The sequence below is a fragment of the Oryza glaberrima genome, chromosome 10 (genome assembly GCF_000147395.1).
Source record: "Oryza glaberrima chromosome 10, OglaRS2, whole genome shotgun sequence".
Classification (NCBI taxonomy): Eukaryota; Viridiplantae; Streptophyta; class Magnoliopsida; order Poales; family Poaceae; genus Oryza; species Oryza glaberrima.
In genome coordinates this window covers 22152766-22175316 of record NC_068335.1, presented here as the reverse complement: position 1 = coordinate 22175316, position 22551 = coordinate 22152766, and the positions used below count along the sequence as shown (strand labels likewise).

The 22551-nt window shown below is 40.0% G+C and overlaps 1 protein-coding gene across 1 annotated transcript; it reads right to left on the bottom strand.

Annotated features, from left to right (window-relative positions):
• Positions 1-460: 460 nt before the first annotated feature.
• LOC127752577 (cinnamoyl-CoA reductase-like SNL6) lies at positions 461-4916 on the bottom strand. The gene is made up of 4 exons (XM_052277988.1): positions 4173-4916; positions 3344-3553; positions 953-1299; positions 461-839 (listed from the first exon to the last, which is right to left on the bottom strand). The coding sequence occupies exons 1-4, from the start codon at positions 4476-4478 to the stop codon at positions 743-745; spliced, it is 960 nt and encodes a 319-aa protein (XP_052133948.1). The 5' UTR covers positions 4479-4916; the 3' UTR covers positions 461-742.
• Between the last annotated feature and the right edge of the window lie 17635 nt (positions 4917-22551).

The window sequence follows — 22551 nt, the reverse complement described above, 5'->3', positions numbered from 1 at the left end:
CATTGATTCACAAGATGGACCTGGAACATTTCCTTGCTGGCCATGTGCTTTTAGTCTATGAATTCGTATGCATCAAGAAAATCGTGTACAAATTGTCAAGGAGTTGTGTTGTTTTGGGACTAAGGGCAGAAAGATAAGAGAAATCGTGAACTGTAATACATATTGTCAACGAGTGATGTTGTGTTGCGACTCAAGAGAGGGCAGAGAGATAGGAGGGACGTTTACAATGCTATCTGTATCTGACTGACTAGGGTCTCCGTCAGATGTCAAACATGATTTTATTATTATTATTTCCCATGGTTTTTGTTTAAAGGTTGGTGATCTTGACCTCTTTGGATAGGGTATTTGATGTTTGTCAAAGTTGTGGTTAAACCATGATAATGGATGGATACATTAAAACTGATGTGCAACTATATCTTTCTCGTCCCTTCAACATGACTACATCACAAATGGCTTTGCATAGAGAGTTAACACAGCTGCAAATATATTTTCCTAGTGTTTGATCACCTAGGGATTTTGTTTGTTGGTATATAAGTAATCATTGAAATGATCTTACCCTCTGTAAGAATGGAATACATGTGGCAGCTTGGCCATGTACAACATGTACATTTGACCAAACCAAATTTCCCTCCCTTTAGAGGAGAAAGAATAAAAGAAATAGAAGAAGATACAAGAGGAGTAGTACATGTCTAGTTGCACGTGTGATATATAAAATAAAGGAAGGCAAATCCCCTAGTTTAATTTAATTTATGTCCCCGTATACGCCACTGGTGAAGTCCAGCATGAGTTTGTTGAGCTTCTTTGTGTGGATCCTCTGTGGGATCACCTTGAGCTCATCACTGCAATTTGCAAACAAATAAAAAGGTCCATATTAATCAATTGATACTAATTCATATTAATTAATTAATTAATCTAATCTAAATGACGAAGAAGAGGAAGACGATGAAGGAACCTCGGCGGCGCAGGGGGTCGCGGCGCGGCGGCGGCGGAGATGAGCATCTGGGCGAGCTTGGCGGCGTCCTCCGGGCGGCAGATGGCGTTGTTGAAGCAGAGGTAGCGGCCGTAGGCGGTGGGGCACTCGTAGGCGGCGATGTGGGCGTCGGCGAGGAAGTCGACGTCGACGGTGACGAGGACGCCGTGGTCGTACATGTCGGGTGCACCCTTGAGGTAAGGGTGGCCGGCGGTGAGGCCGGGGCCGGTGAGCAGGCCGGCGTTGATGGCCACCATGTCTACTCCTCTGTCCATTGCCAGGGCCCACGCCGTCCTCTCCGATAGCGTCTTGGCCAGAGCGTGCCACAGCTGCAATTGATTTACACACAATGTCACTCTCGCTCACTGTGCAATTCTTCTTCTTCCTAACACAATTCATCAATAAGCTATAATCCGCTACTTGGATGGCTGTCAATTTCATGATCCAATGAACAAGTAAATTATTAAAGGAGTCTGATACTACCTCTTTTTTTTTTTATGTAGGAATATCGTATCTAGTAAACAAAGGAGTAGGTGATTATAATAATGAAGAGAAGCAGAAAAAGGGTGGGCTGGGATACGTGTGATCGTTTTCCGTAGGTGTCCTAATCCCAACAGCTCAAGAGTCGCACTCATTCATTCGACGTGCATGCGTATGCGTATGCGTGTCCATCCTCTTCTCTTCTTCTTCTTGGCGCAGCCACACACTCTCAGCTGGTTTGGGAATGAAAGAGGACCTTTTGTTGCGGTCAAGACTTGCCAATTCTTCTCTTGGACGCCTGGATTGTACTCCACTTATCAGGCGAAGCAAGAGTTGACATATTCAGAAGCCACCCACACTAGCTAGTAGTAGCAGCTTCTTGTTGCTTTTACTCTCAAGGGTTTGGTTTGGTTTGGTTTGTTGTTGAACCTGCTGCTTTGCATGCTTGCTTCTAGATAGGCTTTGCTTTTAGTGTTTGCGATACAAAGAGGGAGGGAGGTTGGTAAGAGGGAAAGCCTTGATGTTTAAGATGACCCTATATATCTCGGTGATCTTTGTTTGAGCGAAATTGAATTGCTTGCACACTTTTGTACTACTAATACAAGCACTAGGAGGATTGGTGGCGAAAAGGGAAGTGATTAAATATTAAGGTGTAGTCACTCATGTACTAGTGGCTCTGGTGATGGCGAAAGGTACCGGCCGGCCAGCCACCCAGCCAGGCCATATATGGTTGAGCTGAGTAGAATTGACCGGCCATATGGTATAGTACAAGTACGTACTACCTCCGTCCCAAAATAAGTGCAGCCGTAGATATCCGTGCCCAACATTTGACCGTCTGTCTTATTTAAAAAATTTATGAAAAATTTAAAAATATTTAGTCACACATAAAGTACTATTCATGTTTTATCATCTAGTAGCAATAAAAATACTAATCATATAAAATTTTCAAATAAGACGAACGGTCAAACGTTGAACGTGAATAGTGTAAAACTGCACTTATTTTGGGACGGAGGGAGTAGTGTAGTACTCCCTCTGTCCCATAATATAAGGAATTTTAAGTTTTTACTTGCATTATTTGACCACTTGTCTTATTCAAAAAAAATTTGTGCAAATATAAAAAACGAAAAGTTGTGCTTAAAGTACTTTGGATAATAAAGCAAGTCACAAAAAAATAAATAATAATTCCATTTTTTTTTTTGAATAAGACGAGTGATCAGAGAGTGCAAACAAAAACTCAAAATTCCTTATATTATGGGACGGAGGGAGTATATTGATGAGTAGAGTAAGTAGTAAGTACTCCCTCCGTACTTGTAAAGGAAAATTGTTTTTGACAGCGATATGGTCTCCAAAACACAACTTTGCTTATTTTTATAAAAATATTTATTGAAAGTGATATATGTATACTTTGATGAAAGTATTTTTCAAGACAAATCTATTTATATAATTTTTATATTTTTAAACTCAATAAATTGAAAGTTATTTATGATTTATATTCGTAAGATTTAACTTAAATATTATTCTAAACGACTTGAGTATAGTGTAGTACTCGGTAATATTTGTTGTTGTTGGGTGGTGCATGCAATAACTAGTTTGTTCAGCTACTTGGACCAGCGCTACTGCCGTACCAATATTACTAATTTGCCATTGCGTTATCAATGAGCGGTGTACTGCTGTGCCACTAGTTGATCGAATCGATCAGTGACGACACGCATATATGATAGAATATAATAATAAAAGGATCGGCATGATGCGAATCAAGTGAATTGCAGATTTTGAGTGGAATAATAATACAGTAATACTAATAAAGAAAAGTACTACTAGTACAGTAGAGTATTATTAATAATTGAAAATAAAAAGAAAGGTAGATGGAGGAGGAAAAGGGAGCACACGTGCCTTGAATCTTCTGCAGAAGGTGAGGTCGCTCCAGGTGTTCTCGTCCAATTGCAAGGCAGCGTCATCGTCCTCCTCCGGCTGAGGCCTCCACACGACGGCGGTGACGGAGGAGTTGAAGACCACCCTCTCCATGGTGTCCGTCTGCGCGCACGCCTCCAGAATGTTGTGCGCCGCTCGCACCTCCGCCTCCACCATACCCTCCTCCTCATCCTGTTTTTTTTTTTTTTTTTTTGGTAAATTCAATCAGTTAGGATTAACATAATACATAATCAAGCCAAGTCATTCTCATGCTCCTACTCCGGCCGGTAGTTCGCCGGAGGAGCAGTGTGTACATGCAAAGCAGGGCAGGGGCATTAATTGATTGACGCGGAAAGGCTGGTTGGTAGGTGCAGTTATTAGTGGCATCGGTCATCCTCTTCTCGGAGCCAGCTAGCTGGAACTAGAACTGTGGAACTGGAAGGAGGAAGAAGGAGCTAGATAGATGATGATGATGATGATATGAGGCGCGCCATTGCCCATTAATGAAAGGGCAGCAGACCCAGCTCAGCACCATCTCATCTCTACTGTACTTGACATGCCAAATTAATGGCCGGCTCGATCGGTGCCAACCTAGCCATGCTCTCTTCCAGTATCATGCATCTACTAGTAGTACTATCCTTGACCTTGAGTTGTTAAGGATTGCGTAGTATCATCATCCTCAGATTTATGTATGTATGTACATATGCACAAGTAAGTAAAAAAAATGAAAAGGCTTGGTTTGATGCATGATTTTGTATGTAGAGCTAAATCGATCGAACAGGAGGAGAGAGAGAGAGAGAGAAAGACGTACTAGGAAGCAGGAGTGCGATTGCGATTGCGAGGAGGAAGGGGTGTTGAAGATGGCGAAGAGGCCGGAGCAGCCATGGACGGCGTCGGCGATGGCGTGGTAGTCCAAGGGGTCGGCGCGGAACAGCTTCAGGCGGGGGTGCTGCTGGTACTCTTCTTCTGGATGGTGGTGGTGGTGGGGGTAGGTGGCGGCGTGGACGGTGTAGCCTCGGCGGAGGAGACGGGCGACGAGGGCGTGGCCGAGCGGGCCGGACGCGTCCATCACGCACACGCTCTTCTTCTCCTCCTCGTTGCTCTCCCTCATCCTCATGCCCAACCAAAACTTGTCAACGACCAACAATAAGACGAGAGAGAGAGAGCTGGAACTGGAAGAAGAGATAGATGATGATAAAGCGGCCTATTGCACTTTGCACAAACCCATCCAACTCCAGCAACCTTATATATACACTTGTACTCTGCCTCTCTGAGAGAGAGTATCTAGAAAGAAACAAAGAGAGAGCACGGAATTGGGCCGATCGAGTCGGAATCGAGGGATGGACGGATGGGGATGTGGGGGTTGGAATCGGAATTGGAGCCGGCCGGATTCGGAGGTGTCTTCAATTCTACTAGCTTGTTGCTTCATTCAAAGGGTGTGTTATGTAGCTAAGCTAAGCTGCGCTGTGCTGTGGCCGCCAACAAACCAAACCATCCATACAAGAGAAGAATAGCCTCAACGCGAATTGAATGAGAAAAAAATACTAATCAACAAGACGTACGACGACTCTCGACTCTCATCGATCAACCTGCCTGCGGGCTGCGGCCGTTGTTAGTTGGGAGGATGACGGGCAGATATCAGTTAGTTGGCCGATTCATCGCCCTTCCTTCCTTCGATTAATTCTACCCGTTGGATCATTCGATCACTAACCTATACCGATCCATCCGCTTAACTGCTTCTTTAATGATTCTTCCCTCTCTCTCTCTCTAAATGTTTAATTAACTATTTCTTACTCTTAATAATTACTTATCATCAACTGGAGTAAAAGCTTATACACTTAATTTTGTGCCCATCAGCATCAGTCGGGCCACCTGGAGCTTAAGCCAGTAGGTAGCACACCATGTAATTAAGGTGGCCACGTATACACTTAAATTACCCACTGGCCAGTCTCCACTTCCACGTGATCATGCATATATGGACGACGCATCTGCACATCCACCATTCAAAATCGCCATTCAACCAATTGTAAATCTCCTCTTCTGTAGCCACCAGTTCATTGCTACTCCTTGACTCTACGAGTATGTACGTATCATGCATCTAGGATCGCCCATGGACATACTAGCTTTAACAAAAGGATGTGTTTTTTTTGCTCATTAGGATAACAAAACATGTGACCTCTTTCCTAGCTCTTTCTTTTCCTAGATTATAATTAATTAGCATAAGATTGTGCTCTTTCATTAAATATATATTGGGAGAAAATACAACCCTTAAGTATGTGAAAAGGGGAAAAGCACCTTATAAGTCATATACACTGTTTGGTAAGAACTCCCGAAATCACTTTGCTCATGCCAGAGCCCAAGTACGTCCTAGCTTCTTTCTTAATTTTATCAAAGAGGTTGGCTGTCATGGTCTCCTTGTGCTAAGATCACTACTAGAAAACTGAATTTTGGTGACTGCCCCCCACCTCTTGTGATGGTCATGCATGAACAGTCACAAAAAAAAAATCTCTCGTGACAGCCGTATCACACTATCACAAATTTTAGTTGTTTGGTGACAGGATGGATTATGCAGTCACAAAAGTTTACATGAAATTTTTTCAGTTAAGTATAAAAGTATTGTTTATAATATTGGTGACTGTTATCGTTCAAAGCTGTCACCGTTGATTCCGTAATTGATTTAATTGGCATGACACGCTGAAAAAAAAAGAGAAATAGATGATTAGTTTATTTAGAAGAGTCCAGCTTTGTTTCTCTCTCCTCCTCCTCATTCTGCTATCCGTTCCCCTCTTCTGCTCTCTGTCCTTAGAACCCTAGAGAGGATTTGATCTCCCCTTCAGCGATGCTTGTCGCCGGTGGCGCCGCCGGTTGAGCCGCTGCGTGTTCTCCTCACCTGCGCCTCCCGTGTGTTCTCTTCTCTCAGCAAGTTGCCGCACTGCTGCTCTTGTACGGTGGCGTCCCTGCCGCCGCCGTTCCTCTCCTTGCCGTGGGATCGATGCGCGTCGCTGCTGCTCACCTCTCCGGTGATTGGTGCTAGGTGTTCCCCAATCTTCTGGTACTTGTTCTTCTCTCTATTATTTCTGTACATCTTGTGGTGATTGATGTTCTTCAGGTGTTTGATGAAATGCCAATGCAGAAAGTTTTGTTGTATCAATTTGTAAGCCTTGTTTCTTGCTTTTTAAAATGATTTCCATGCGGTGTGAACTAGTAATTTGATACTATCTTTTTATTAAATGGATGCAAGCATTCAGAGATCTGTGTAGTGCGTGGCTTAACTAGATAGGGTGGCTTTCTTTTATTGGAATGGGTGGATCAGCTTTTGAATTGTCAATACAGAATTAGTGCAAGCTATTCAGTGTGCATGTCAAACAATGCCATTTAATTTTCATTTTATTTTCTACTATGCTTATTAGTCTTTTGTGCTTATGAAAATAGCATACTATTTTCAGATGTTAATGCATAGATGTTTAGGTTCTGAATTCTTCTCATATTATATAGTGTGTCGTTGCAATAAAACTAGATAGTTAGTTTAAACACACGAAATAACTTTTATATGATGGAACATACAGAACCACAATATGGCAAATAACCGTGAGTGGATGTATACTGGCTGGAAACGTGGTCGTGCACCAACTGATGAGTGGGTACAGCAAACTAAGGATTTTTTGGATTATGCTTTTTCCATGCCAAATGTTGTTGTTAGTGGAAAAATTAAGTGCCCATGCTCCTTGTGCCGAAACTATGTTTCACACAAAAGGCAAATGGTTGAGATGCATTTGTGTCGTGAGGGTTTCAAAGAGAATTACATGAACTGGTCAGAACATGGTGAGTGTTCTATTGGTCAAGAAGATCAAGCTACAACTTCAGCAGAAAATGAGAAATTTGATGAATTGGATCGGATGGACGACATGTTGGTTGACATAGCCGGTGACTATGAGCTTTCTGAGGAAGAGCCAACAGCCTCTGCCCAAGCTTTCTACAGAATGGTTGCTAGTGCAGATGAGAAAGTACATAGTCAGACAACACACTCCTGTTTATCTACCATATCTCGTCTTCTTGCCATCAAGTCATAGTACAACATGCCAGCAGCATGCTATGATGATGTGATGCAATTGATCCATGAGCTCCTCCCTTCTGGGTCAAAATTGGATGATAATTTCTACCGTTCAAAGAAAACTCTTGCTGGCCTTGGGATGCCATATGAAAAAATTGATGTGTGCTACAACAATTGCATGCTTTACTACAAAGACAACGCTGAGAAAGTTATATGTGATTTTTGCAAAACTTCTTGATATGAGAATGAGCATAGCAAAGTTCCACGTAAAGTGCTAAGGTATCTCCCTATCACACCCAGGTTGCAAAGGATGTATAGTAATGAGGAGATAGCAGTCCTAATGCGATGGCACAAAGAACACCCTCCACATAAGCCAAATGTGATGATGCACCCATCAGATAGTGAAGCATGGGCTCAATTTGATAGAGATTTTTCTAATTTTGCACAAGATCCTAGGAATGTTAGACTTGGTCTAGCTATAGATGGATTCACACCATTCAACATGAATGCTGCAACATATTCTGTGTTTATGGTACCATATAATCTCCCACCAGGTATTTGCATGAAACCAGAGAACATAATGCTTGCCCTTGTTATCCCTGGTCCTCAACATCCTGGAAAGAACTTGAGTTCTTTATTGGAACCTTTGGTGGATGAGTTACTTGATATATGGGTTGGTGTGACAACATGGGATGCTTCGAAGAAGGAAAACTTCACTATGAAGGCAGCATATCTTTGGTCAGTCCATGATTTTCGTGCCTATGGTGATTTTGTGGGTTGGAGCACCAATGGTAACTTAGCATGTCCAACATGTTTGTGTGAATCAAAGGCATTCCGGCTCAATAATGGAGGGAAAAGCTGCTGGTTTGATTGCCATCGGTGTTTCCTTCCAACTGATCACGAGTTTTGAAATCAATCAAATGCATTTCGAAAGGACACAACAATACATCATGGGAGACCAAGCCTGGACGACCTTTTTGTCCCCAAGGGCCTCGTGACCTAACTGATAAAGAGTACAAAGCAGCCTATTTGTACATCATGACAAACATGCACGAAATGGATGATATATTTAAGTAAGTATATTTAGTCCAGCTAGTTGAATCATTGGAGTGTACTTTGCTAGTTGCTTGGTTTCATATATTAATGCTGCAATTACAATGTAGGAATTTTGAACAACAAGAGTGGAAAGGCCGAGGGAGACCTACTCAGAAGCAAATTGATGATTTGAGACTAAATGGTTGGAAAGGAGTGCGTGGCTCCAATGAAGGGCCTAATTTTTTTGACTGGTTCAAAAATCTAGTAATTTTCTTCAAATTCTTATACTTTAGAGTGATAACTAAATCTAGTAATCTAGATTTGTTTAGTTTAAAAACACATTAGACTGATAACAAAAATCCCTTATTGCAGTGCATGGGGCCAAGTAATGTTGATTTTGCATTGTGCCAAATGTCCTATGGATTTCGTAGGAGGGTTACTTCTTATGGATGCTATGATATCAATGGCTATAGATTCAGATCAGAAAAGTATGAGGGAAAAAGAGCAGCACTGACCACTATCAATACTGGTGTTTGTGTGAGTAGTGTAGATGAGAATAATAATACTTTAGAGTATTATGGTGTCATTGAGGATATTATAAAAGTGTCTTGGGAAGGTAGTTTGCAGCTTGAGCTAGTGTTGTTTGATTGTCGCTGGTTTGACCCAACACCGTCTGGTGTGAGGCGCAGTGAACATACTGGTTTGGTGGAGGTGAAGCAAACCTCAAGACTGTCAAATTTTGACCCCTTTGTGATGGCAAATCAAGTCAAGCAAGTTTATTACGTTCCATATGCATGCTCATCAAGAACAGATCTGCATGACTGGTGCATTGTTTATCATGTTACTCCTCGGGATAGATTGCCTGCTCTTGAAGTGATTCCTGATTCCAATGATCAAGATGGGACAACAAATGAGATGCCATTCTTTCAAGAGAGTGTTCTGGACAGTGAATTTATAATTGATCTTGGAGCTGACCTAGAAGCTAGCACTGCAGTTGTTGACTGTTCAGATGAAATCACTGACCCTAAAGAGCTTGAACTACTAAGGAAGCAACAAAAAAGGGCAACAACAGCACCGCATCATCAATCTCAAAATATAGAAGAGGACAACAGCGAGGAGGAAAATGAAAATGATGATCAGACAAATCATGAGATTTATGATCCGAATGAATTTTGACATGCCACTGTTTTGGTTGTTCTTATTTTACTTTCTATATCATGATGAAAAAAATCATTCTCAGCATGTTTACTTTCTGTATGAAAAGAATTGTTTCAGTCCTAGAAAATGAACTTTCATATTATTGTTCTTTTTACTTCATGTATTCATAATCAGTAAGAATAAATTATGTGATTAATGTTATTTATAAAATGTTTGCAGAGATGAGTCGTATTATGCATCCACGCGGGGAACCATCATCTTCGAGGGATGTTAGTGGGTCTACCATTTCTACCGCTGCTGGAGGTGGAACTTATCAGGAGGAAAGGAATACAAGAGGGACAACACAACTTACAAGACCTAGGAATTATAAGAGGATTGAGATATCTCCCAGGGGAGATGCGTATGTAGCTCCTTACATCCCTTTATTTATCTGTTATGTATAAAATTTGTATTGCACTATATATACTAATGTGACGTCTTGTATATAGGGGTTTCGCTTACACACATTTCAAGCCAAAGATGGAACGACAAACAGGTTCTGTGCTTGGTACATCTTTAAGACGAGAGTATCCTGGGTTGGTTAAAGAATATGCAGGTCCTGGACAACGTAAAAGAAAGAGATTGGCCATGTCATGGGGTCACTACTTTGGGGAGAAGGATCATAATGGCATGACAGCTGGTGATAGAGTAAAAGATGAATTCTGGGTATGTGTTTTCCTCAAAAATTTTTACTGTATTGCTAAAAAAAAGTGTTAGAAGTTCAATCTACTATGGTACCATTCCAAGTATTAGGGTTGCATAGCTTTCTGCAATACTCACATAGCTATGTAGGGATACCACAGAATATAGTAAACACTTATTTCCCCCCTTTTTTTTCCAGTCATTCTTCACTGCCCAAGAAGAAGATATGGAGGAGCTGGACAAGAATATTGACAACTATTGTCAAGCTAGACTTCCAAAGATAATTTGCCAGGCACGTGTAGATGCTGTGAAGAAGTACTATGGTAAAGGGATCAAAGGAAAAAATGCCAGCGCCATTGAACTCAATTTTGAGCAGTACATGACATGCAAATTAGATTGGATTAATGTGGATGCTTGGAAGTGCTTTTGTCACTGGTGGACATCAGATAAGTACAAGGAGAAGCGCAAAAAAGGTCAAGATGCACGTTTTGCTAATGAAGACTATGCTCAACAGTGGGGAGGATCTCTTCCATTCTGCACTATACAACAAAACCTGGTAAATAAATGACAATAGTTCATATATAGTATCAACACTTTTGATTTTTTTTCATCACATGTTGTTCATTGCTTATAGGTGTATCAACTTGGACCAGAAAATGCAAGTGGCTTGGATACCTACAGAGTTCAAATGGCTGGCTTTAAAGCCTCACTCAAAGGGTCTGGCCAAATCCGCAGCGAGAAAGTCAAACAAAGAATTGTGAGTTGGTTCCTAAATAGTTCTCAGCATCACATTTTATAGATCCTTGCTGCATTTAAGTGAGAGTCAAGTTAATAAGTTAAGTCAAGAGTCTTTATGTAGTAAGCCATTAGTTGAATTATTTCCTTATCTTAAGCTTAGTGTTTGTAGTTCTGTGATCCTACCAACAAACCACACTTACTTTCTCATTTTTATAGAATACTTACTGTCAAGTTTATCACGAAGAACATGGTGAGGAGCAGCAACCTGTGAGCAGTGAGTTAGATGGGAATGTGATATATAAAGCTTTTGGTGGACTGAAACATGGACGGTTTGCAATGGGCAACGGAGTTTTCAAGAAAACTGAAGTTCTTGCTGCTGTTAAACATAAGAAATCTGGAATATCTGGATCTACGAATTCTTACAATGCTGTAGTGCGTGAGAATGCACAACTTCGCCATGAAGTGACTGAACAGCGTGGAATGATACGTGAACAGCGTGGAATGATACAAGAACAACGTGGAATGCTAAAGGTAATAACTACTAAATCAATCTCAGATTCATTTATTTTTTTTTCCGCTCACAGAAAAATCCAATTAGCAAATTTAACCTGCATGCCTATAGGCAGTATATGAGAAGCTTGGAATGGACATACCTGAGGAGGTACTTTCAAGGTGGGAGTCACAAAGAGAGGTACATTTGCTTTGACAAATGTATAATTTGTTGTTTTAATGATTTATTGTAGTAGAGTGTGAAACTGATGTCTTTACTGTTAGTGAACAATGGTTGCTCACAATGCATGGATGGATGATTGAATGCTATTATAAAGTCTGCAAGATACATTTCATTTATTTATTTCTAGTATTTTCATACATAGCATGGCATGTTTTCTAAATGGTTTACCTAGCATACATATATACTGCAATATCTCCATTTTTCTTCAATTTGTTGTCTAGCATGCCCTATTTTGTATCCACAAGACTCTAGAATTAAGTTCTTTTGCCGGCACAATGTTCCCTTAACAAAACCAGTTCTTAATCTTTTAGCATGCTTCAATATGACTGTGGCCTATAAGCAATATTACTTATGCTTTACCATATGTACCGATGACTAATTGTTTGTTTTCTCTCATCTGCTTATTTCATTTAAAGAATTCTAAATTAGATGTGGACTGTTCTGAGGGGTCTGAAGAGTATGAAATAGAGGAAGAAGAGTGTGAAACAGAGGATGAATACAGAACATAGGAAGAAGAGGAAGAAGAGTGTGAAACAGAGGATGAAGAATACAGAACATAGGAAGAGTCATACATGTCAATAGGATTGTGTTTTTGCTTCTAGTGAAAGGCCACTGGGCCGTGATTTCTATGGAATTACTATTCACTTCAATATTGTTGTTTGTCTTATACAATATTTTGTTGAGACCTATACACACTTATGGATGTGGGTGCGCATGAATGGGTGTTAAATGATGATATGTTTTTTTACTTGAAAATTGATTGTGGACATGCATGATCTTGTGGCATGCTACTTTCTTACATCTATTACCGTTGTAGATTAAGTATTGACGTATTAATTATACACCCATTTGTGGATCTATTTTGTGATGGCAACCCAGTCACCAAAGGTATTTTCTAACAGCCAAAATCAGTCAAAGAATAATGTTTTGTGATTGCTATTGCCTTCACGAAAAACTTTTCCTTACAGCTAAGGAACGACTGTCGGGAAAAATGACCAAAATAGGGAAAATGATGGAATTGTCTTTTGGTGATTGCTAGACAGTCACAAGGTGACTTGTGACAGCTTCCCGTCACGGAACATTAGATTTCGTGACCAACCAAGTGTGATGGGTGTTTCGTGACGGTACGTTCTCACGAAAAATCTTAGTGTCAGTCTTGTGCCATTTCGTGACAGTGAGGGGCAGTCACCAAAATTCCGTTCTCTTGTAGTGAGATTCATCGCTTCCTCTCATTTCAGATCACCCAAACGACGAGGAGGATTAAAGTGCGCAATTCCCATTTTGAAACACTTGTCATGTTTACTAGTGTCTCTCATTAGTCTTGCCCTTTTTGGGTTGCTTCCCAAAGCTCAAGATCGAGCTGATGATAGGCCATCCAAGTGGTTACCGGGTTTCATATTCTTTTCTTTTCGTGTATATGCAATTGGCCAAGAGGTGGAGAGTCATTTTGACTTCTCTACAGCAAAGAGGTTAGTGACATTTTGTCATTCTCTGGTTGCGAGCCGATCCCAAGTCTAAACCATATTTTGAACGACCAACCACGTGCAGAATTTGTATTTCCCTGGCGTCCATGTTTTCCGAATCAGTGAATCGAAGCCCGTGCTTTGTTGCCCCTAGACGGCACTGTGCCTGGTAGACTGACGATGCTGGAGTAATGCCCATGCACAATTTGATCAGGTTCCTCATCCTCCAACTGGATGTTTCCTAGCTAGCTCTTCATTTTCTCAAATATTATGACGATGTTCTTCCTTTTCTAAAAGAAAACGTGTGCTTACACACTAAAAGAACCTGCAGTATCGTGTGTGATCAGATAAGTCATGGATGATCCCACCTCACCAGCAGACAGCAGTAAGTCAACTTTCCTGGCTATATCAAGCTGTTGGTGTGCCATTCAGTGATGGAGCAAATTAAACAGGCCAGGCGATCGTTCAAGGATGCACTCGCATTTCGGTTGCGAGGGAGGTGCATTAATTAAACAGTGTCGTGCGTGCGTGCAGCACCAGAGATACACTTGCTCGCTGGCCGCTGGAGTACCTCTCCTTCTTTTAATTTCTTCCTCACTTTATAAATGAAATAAGTACTCACTCCGTTGAATATATTCAGTCGATCGGCCTACTAGTATACTATTGCACATGAAATTAAACGAGGAAATTATATAAGGTGGTTTAATTTGATTCGATCGGCGGAAAACCATAACCAAAATTGCCTGTCTGTCTAGTATCTGCCCGCCTGCCTGTACTGTGGTCTGTGCACAGCTAGCTAGCGCACACAGCAACCGTCCATCCGTATGATCGAGATATTGCATTCGATCACCAATTAATTCACCTGCAATCCTAATCGAAATGAAAGGAGAAAATAATTGGTATATTCTGCTATGCTATATATATTGTTAAAAGTGAGGTTTGCTGAAACGCCATCTCACAGATAGGCCGGGTTTCGTTAAAACTTCATTATTATAAGAAGGGCGTCAACACGTTACAACACCGTTTCTTCTTGATCATTAAATGAATTTTTGCATTTCTTTTTCTTAGCGCGCGAGCCGATCAAAATACCCCTCGATCTGGATTTCATATTTTTTCTCTTTCTGTCTCTCCCTCTCCTTAGCTTTGTGGCCATCACCGGCGAGCTCATGTGTGGCAGCCTGCTGTGTCCCTGGCCTGTAGGCTGTAGCTCCTCCTCACGCTTGGTCGGTGCTATATATAGATCCAACCGTACGTCAACTGGGAATTAAGCACCATCATCTATCGAGCTCCCACACAGCCATCGATCATTCTTGAGCTCGCTCTCAATCCACCACCAATATTATTCTCGTACGTTGAGCTCCGTCCGATACCTAGCTTGGTAAAGGAAAGGGAGAGAACTCTACCTCGCTCAATTGTCGCAATCAGTGCAGGATGGAAGGCATGCAGAGCTGCGTGTTGTGTTATGTTAGCTAGACTGTTAGTGTTGAGTTGTGATCCAAATTTATTTGCACTTAATAAAGGCCACCTGGGGACGCTCGGGGGTGCGGGGGTGGAGCCCCCGCGAAACGGATCGTCATCCCTTTTAGGGTTCCACCAGATATATACCTCTTGTAAGCCGCCGTGCGGCGATATAACCTCACTCCAGATATAGTGAAGATATTTTGCTGGCTGGCGCTCGTGTTTTTTTCTCTCCTGTTTTGAAAGGGTTTTCCACGTTAAATCTTATGTCTTCTGTGATTGATCTATTGTTTTTTATCGTTTGTTCGCTTATCGTTTTCTAACAGTTAGTTGCTGTCCTGTAGATCGACTAGTGGTGATGACTGAGAGAGTTAGCTAGTACTCCATACAAGATTAGCTGGTATATATGGCTTGCTAGGTGGTTAGGGTACGTAGTAGCTACCATAAATTAAATGACCGAAACTAAGTCGCGATCGATCGGTCTTCTAAGCCATCATTCCGTTCCGCGTGTTTACGTGCTCTTTAATTAATTGTTAGCTGTACTAGACTGATCGAATGGATATGGATCGAGCGCTATACAAACTAACTCATTGCTTAATTAGCATGTGATATATATGTCCCTCGCTACTAAGTGGAGTATACTGGATTACTACAGTGGAGTGGAGGAGTATGTTCCACACACACATTCGATCAGTTTGCACGCAGCTGGCAGAGTACGTATGTGTCTATGCATGCGACACTGTTGCATTCAAAAGGCACAACTTAATTTTGTGGATGTAGTTAATTAGCACAGATCATTAATTGTTGAAGTTACGAAGCAAATCGTCGTGATATCATTTGATTAGTTTGGTTCGGTGTGCTGGTGTTAAAGCAAAAGATGTACGAGGTCCAGCACTTAGCGAGCCTGAATTGCATACTGGACTGGAGTACACTCCAAGCAGCAGACAAGGACAACCAATTCCATGAGAAATTAAGTTGAAAAGGTTGTTGGTGCTGTGTAAATTAATTTAACTAAAGTTGGATATAGAGACAAATTATCTTTCCGTTTTGGCCCATGAATTATTTTAGACCCACAAACCTCAGCTCTTTCCAGGCCTAAATTAGCCCAACCATTCTAACCTCAAACCAAGGCCCAAGTTTGGTGGCCCATCCTCATCCCCTCCGCCGGACAAGCTCAGGGAGATCCATCGATCGATGCAGAGGAGATGAGGGAGTACAAGGACGGACCACATCGGAATTCAATTCGGTACCAACTCTCTTTCTTTCCTTTCTTATCCATACCGTGCTCTTATCTTTCTGCTGCGATCATCAGATTGCGCATTAACAACTTCCCTCACTAGCTTAGCTTCTAATCAGGTTTACACTTTACAGTAAAATGCTAGTATTGCATTAGTTGCTCACTTCAATTAGAATTACCTCCAGTACAGTATATGCATGAATTAAAAAAAAGTAAATATATAGTAGGAAAGGACCTAATATCAATTAATTAGAAGGGGTGAGGCTTCGAACCCAGACCGGCTATCCCACCATCTTGTGGAGCTAGCCGAAAAACCCCCTGAGTGTTTCTCAGTATATACATGAATTCACTACACATTCTTGAAATGTGTTAGTTACAGTTGGTGTATCTAACAAAATTAATTAGTTACTTTTCACTATAGTAAGGAATAATAATTAATACTATTTCGCTGCATAAAACTCTATTGGTGCTCCATATTATCACAAAAATTGTTAAATATGTGATCCGAATTTTGGTTCCACAATATATTCAGATAAGTTTACTAATAGAACTTAACTATTAGGATTAGTTCCCTAGTATGACTCTAAGTCTTTACCCACTAGTACTCCTCGATATCTCCTATATATATCGCTTATAAGCCGCACGGGGAGGGTGTGTAGTCCAATATGTCCTCCGCGTTTGTATCAATTCATCTATAGTGATCATTACCGGTCTACGCCCATGGTTTTTTCCCGTAAGGGTTTTCCACGTAAAATTCGTATATTCGTTACGCATATATTTTCATAACAAAAACAATGAAGTCGATCGGATCCTTCCTTGTTCTAACACAGTGAATTAGCGTGTCAATGATATATACCTTCAGCTTTTAATTTGGATTGACTTGTATGGCTTTCAGCACTGGCCAATGATTGTTTTTGCCTCATTTTTCAGGTCTCCATGTTGTTCTTATACTGTTGATCACGGCTTGTTTGGTTAGATTTATTGCTTTCAGAGCTCACCGTTTCTCTTGTACTTCTTGCTCGATCTCCATCTTGTTGACTTGCATAGCATTTGTTTGCTGCAAAACACTACGACTAAGCAAGCTAGTAAAACTGCATTATCTATCCTAGTGGGTTTTCTGATAAACATTTTTAGTGGGAAAAGACACAGGGTTTCGATCGGCTTCCTGTTGTGCATGTTGACAAGTTTTTGTGTTAATTTGTCCAAACCATAAAACAGGACTAATTTCTCCAAACCTTGTGAATCGTGATATAATATGAGTAACACCTTGTTTATGGCTTTCCAGATCGAATGATGCTGGAGGCATCTTAGAATTAGTCGGTGGCATGCTGATCGATGGAAACAGTTCTTTTCATCATCAGATCATCTAGTAAAGAATTGGGCCCTTCTTCTGTTCCAAGACAAAAAAAAAAAAAGTTCAGTAGACCTTTTTGTTTCAGTTTCAATAGTCAGTGCTGGTAAGAATATATATGGCTGAAGTTTCACCTTCTGAACAATACGAAGGATGGGAAATATGTTGTAAATGTAGCCGGACAAAGTAAGTGTTCTGAGGGGTCGTATCAAGAGGACTTAATTGTGAAGACCTTCAGTTATATATTTCATGAAAATATAAATCTCTTTTAATTTGGCATCACGGTGAAGTTGTAATTGATATGCTTTATGCCAGTGCACAATCTATCCGGATCATCAGGATTTTGCGCATTCGTAAAAAAAATATATCCGATCATCAAGATAATAAATACATCGCGCGCACCTTGTCAATAGTATGGAACGGTCCATACGTAATAATATTGATTAAGATGGGATTTTCGATACGGCTTTACTTGGACTTGAGATGTATGCAGCCAGTATAATAATATTGCACCGTCAGAGAGTTTTTTTTTTTCATTTGAGGTAACCGTCAGAGTGTTGACCGGCCGGTCTTAAACATGATGGTTTTGGTAGCAGCTACGAGTTGAATACGGCGAAGAAGACACGTCCATAATTTCATGCGCAGGACGTATAGATTACTCCATGCACCGACCGATCGATCGATGGACGGTCCATTTGGAAGAAAAGAAATATTTTTCGGGCACAGGCCGGATATGTTACTTAACTAGTAATACCTCCTTCTCTAAATGTTTAACGCCGTTGACTTTTTTAAACATGTTTGATCGTTCATTTTATTTAAAAACTTTTATGAAATGTGTAAAACTATATATATACATAAAAATATATATATTTAACAATAAATTAAATGATAGAAAAATAATTAATAACTACTTAATTTTTTTTAATAAGATGAACGGACAAGCATTTTTAAAAAAATTAACGGCGTCAAATATTTTGGGATGGATGGAGTACTTATTACTCCATGAATTGTATTGTGAGGTCAACGTAAGTAGTTCAAGTACTCGTAGCTAGCATGTGAATACTAGTAGTAGTCTTGAATTCGCTGTGGACGAGGAACAAGTGACATCTGGGCACTAGTATCGTCGATGCATTGCATCTGTATATCCTGATGATTCATTTAACGGTGAATTATTCGTATATATGGCGTACGCACGTAAAGTGCAGCGAACTAGCGCAAGTCGGTCGATCGATCGATCAATCGCTTGATTGGTTTCATTGGCTACTCTTACGTACTATACATATCTTTCGGTGATTATTTAATTTAATCTCGCTTCCTACCTGCGGTATTCATCTTCAGTTTAAATTCGAGTTAATTAATTCCCAGTTTATGTCTGAGTTTAAATCGGCTGTACGACTGTATAGCAGTTTGCGTTCAAAAAAGAAACAAATTATTAGCGCATGATTAATCGAGCATTAGTTATAAACTTAAAAATAGATTTGTTTAATTATTCATGAGAAGTTTATACAAAACACATCATTTAGAAAAACGTGTTAACGAATAACACGCGAGTTGCTGAAGCCAGCGGCCCCAACAAGTGAGGCCTAACTTGGCCAGGCGACTATTTTACAGCCAACCATGTGTGGATAGTACCCCAATAGAGGTCGCTTGAGGTGCCATGGACATGGAGGAATGATGTACGTTACGAGTGGGCAACTTAGGTAATATGTCATATTTGTTGCTAGTTTACAGTGCAATACTGACTGCCAATCCGATATACATGATTTAATTTGGATGATGTAATTAAAATCATGTTTGTCTATACTGTATGGTGTAATCATCTCAATACATAGGCGGATTCAGGGGTGGTCCCAATGACCCTGAACCACCAAAAAAATCCTAGCGCAATGCATATATATACATATGTGAAAAGAAACTTTTAAAAAAAAGAAAAAAACTTCTTTATTAATATACTATGATGCACATTTAATCAATTTATTTTTTAGATAATGAAATTTAATCCCGGCATTTGCTGAAAGAGATACAGTCAATTATTATACCAACTCAACAAAAACTCACACCTGAATAAACAAAAGCACACACAAACTAATAAAAACTCACACAGCATAAAAGATCACAAAAATTATTGAATTCTATTTGTGAATCTCCATCCAAAATTAGCGAACAGTTGCATAACCAATGACTCAAGATTACGACATGCAGCTTTCACTGATTTGATTTTTTTCATCACACTTTAATAGCTGAGCTCAAGACCAGAGTCAGTATTTGATCAATTTATACGTATGACTTTGCTATATTTAGAGTATTTATAAAAGAATTACATAAGTTAGACTACCCATATACGTCAATGTCTCAATAATTATATTTGTTGAAATCGTTTTTTACTTTCTCTTAGTAAAATTTGATCAGGGCACTTCTTTACCGTTGAACGGTGAAAAAGTAAGAGTAATGAGAGGTACTACACGTACGTACATTACATGCACGGTGGTGCAGTATATACATCTGCATACGACGATATTGGCTTATTGGTATCTACCGTAGCATACCGCATGGGCAGGAAGGCACAGGTGCATGCATCTCGATAGTCTCTGATACAAGTATATATGCAAGTAGAGAGTATACGGTGGCAAGCAGCTATAATACTCAATCGACCTTTTCTTAGCATGTTTTAGATGTACTCACTATGACGGTCCGTAAAATTTAGTTATGTTACAGACTGTTTGAGATGAGAGGATCTGTAGTACTTCCTTCGTTTCACAATGTAAGTCACTCTAGCATTTTCTACATTCATATTGATGTCAATGAATCTATATATATATATATATATATATATATATATTCATAACATCAATATGAATGTGGAAAATGCTAAAGTAACTTACATTGTGAAATGGATGGAGTAGCTAGTGACATCTGCATACGACGATTGACTTGGTATCTAGTATAGCATACCGCAGGCAGGTGCATGCATGCATCTCGATCGATCGTCTCTGATACAAGTATATATACAAGTAGAGTATATAGCGGTGGCAATTAATTAAGCAGAATATATAGCAAGACGTACGTATATATTCCAAAAGAAGCAGAAAAGAAGGAATTGAAGTGGTTGTTGGAACAGATGGATCGATGAATATATAGATGATGGAGACTAGTACAGTGAAATTAAAGTGGCTGATCGAATTGGCTATATATATAGCACAAGCAGCCAACGCAAGCTTCGCCAGAAGCCAGAGATAGTGGCAAGTGATCGAAACCGCCCGCCGCGCGCGCGGTTGTCCGTTGATACATACGTACGGCGGTTTGCTGGTTTTTCTTTCCAAACGCCTCTCATCGATCGATCGATGGACGATGGATGCGCAAACCGTCTGCTCCTCTCCGCTAACTGACAACGTAACGTAACTTGGCCGCCCAATTGGCAATCGCTACGCCCTACTATACTGCCATAGTTTTCAGGTGAAGTTTCTTTCACACAAACACGATCGATCGGCGACATCGACCGGGCTGTCTCATCTCATGATCGGCCAAGATATTCGCCCGCTCGTCTCGCTGCCACCTGCATATATATGTGATCGCACTATATATAATCATTTTCACGTACAGTTATGTTTATATTTATATATTATGTTCATATGTATAGTATTAACAAAAGATAATCTCGCAAAAAAATATTAATTAGGGGGAAAACATTGTTGTTTTTCCATAAAAGTAAGACAATCCAACACTCTTTCTCTTTGGTTGTCATGCCGCACAGTGTGTTTGGCGATACGCCTTTTTGCTTTCAACATTTCCTCCATGAAATGCTAAAAAAAAGATTTGGTAAACAGTGTGCCCAGATCCATTATAAGATGTAAATTATTTCCATTATAAAATAAAAGTATTAAGCAGATTCACCCCTAAGCATTAGAGCAAGTCCAAGTCCAATAGTATAGCCAACTGTTGGCTCCAAATCATCTATAACTAATCTAATAGCCCATTTATACAATAGTTACTTATAAAAATACACTATACCATTAATACCCAGTCCTACCTCCCATACACACATAATGTTTTGGAGTCCGTGTTGCAGCCGACTATAAATCTGTAGCCCGCTTTCTTCTCTCTCTTCTCTTTTCTTCTCGATATGTGATTATGGCTGGTTTACAACTTGCTATTGTACCTACCCAGCTACTCCTATGGAGGCTCCGAGCAAAATATAAATGTAAATTATATATATATGCACTGGTGCCAGCTAGCTAGAGTTATGGCCAAGAAACTAACCCACCTATGAGGCTATGATGATGATCTACTCCCTCCGTCTTATAATATAAAATTATAAGGGATTTTACATTTTGCTTATACTGTTTGATCATTCATCTTATTAAAAAAAATTGAAAATTATTATCTATTTTTTTGACTTACTTTATTATCCAATGTACTTTAAGCACAACTTTTTTGTTTTTTATATTTGTAATTCTTTTAATAAGACGAGTGGTCAAACAGTGCAATCAAAATATCAAAATTTCTTATATTATGGGACTAAGGGATTAGCTAGCTAGGTAGAAAAAGAATAGCTGTAGCGATTTAGGCCGAATTCTTATCTCCATTTAACCAACTCACCTCACCCTTTTTCACGCGCACGCTTTTCAAACTACTAAATGATGAAAGTTATTTTTAAAAAATCATATTAATCTATTTTTAAAATTTATTTTAGCTAATACTTAATTAATCATACGCTAAACGCTGCTTTGTTTTGCGTGCTAGGGAGTGAGGCCCTCGCTCCTGAACACAAGATTTTCTTACTAATTAAGTGGAAAAATTAAATTGTTATTATTTGGAACGCACGTGTAAATCACCGTTCAACTTTCCATCATTTAATTGAGAACATGCAAGTTATCAGCAGCTTATCAGTGCTAGAAATTTACTTAATAACTCCACAGAGGTAGTGCTAGTAGCTCTTATACTATGCAGATGACCAAAGGAAGTAAGGAAGGATTTAGAGATGCACTTTATTTAGGCCGGGGAATCAGCAGCACACGTACGCAGCCAGCAGGTGTGCAACACGTTGGTAATGTACGTGTCGTACATGCAGCTTTAAATTATAGAAAAACATATCCACAGATCTGACCTGCTGCTTGGCTGTACGGCACACTCAGCTGCAGTACTGGCTTCGCTTGGCTCTGCACACCCAGTGTCGTCACATTCGCATCTTCTAAAGTCCAATGTTTATCCCTTTTCATTTCATTTCAATTATTATTTTCTTCCTGGAAACAAACAAGGACGGAGAAGTATTCGTAATTAAATAATGA

Bases quoted from the DNA above. Each gene is read 5' to 3' on its own strand.
- LOC127752577 (XM_052277988.1), bottom strand. From the start codon at position 4,478: ATGAGGATGAGGGAGAGCAACGAGGAGGAGAAGAAGAGCGTGTGCGTG. The intron at 3,554-4,172 runs GTACGTCTTTCT...AAAAAAAAACAG, and splicing joins AATCGCACTCCTGCTTCCTA to GATGAGGAGGAGGGTATGGT. The intron at 1,300-3,343 runs GCACGTGTGCTC...AATCAATTGCAG, and splicing joins CCTTCTGCAGAAGATTCAAG to CTGTGGCACGCTCTGGCCAA.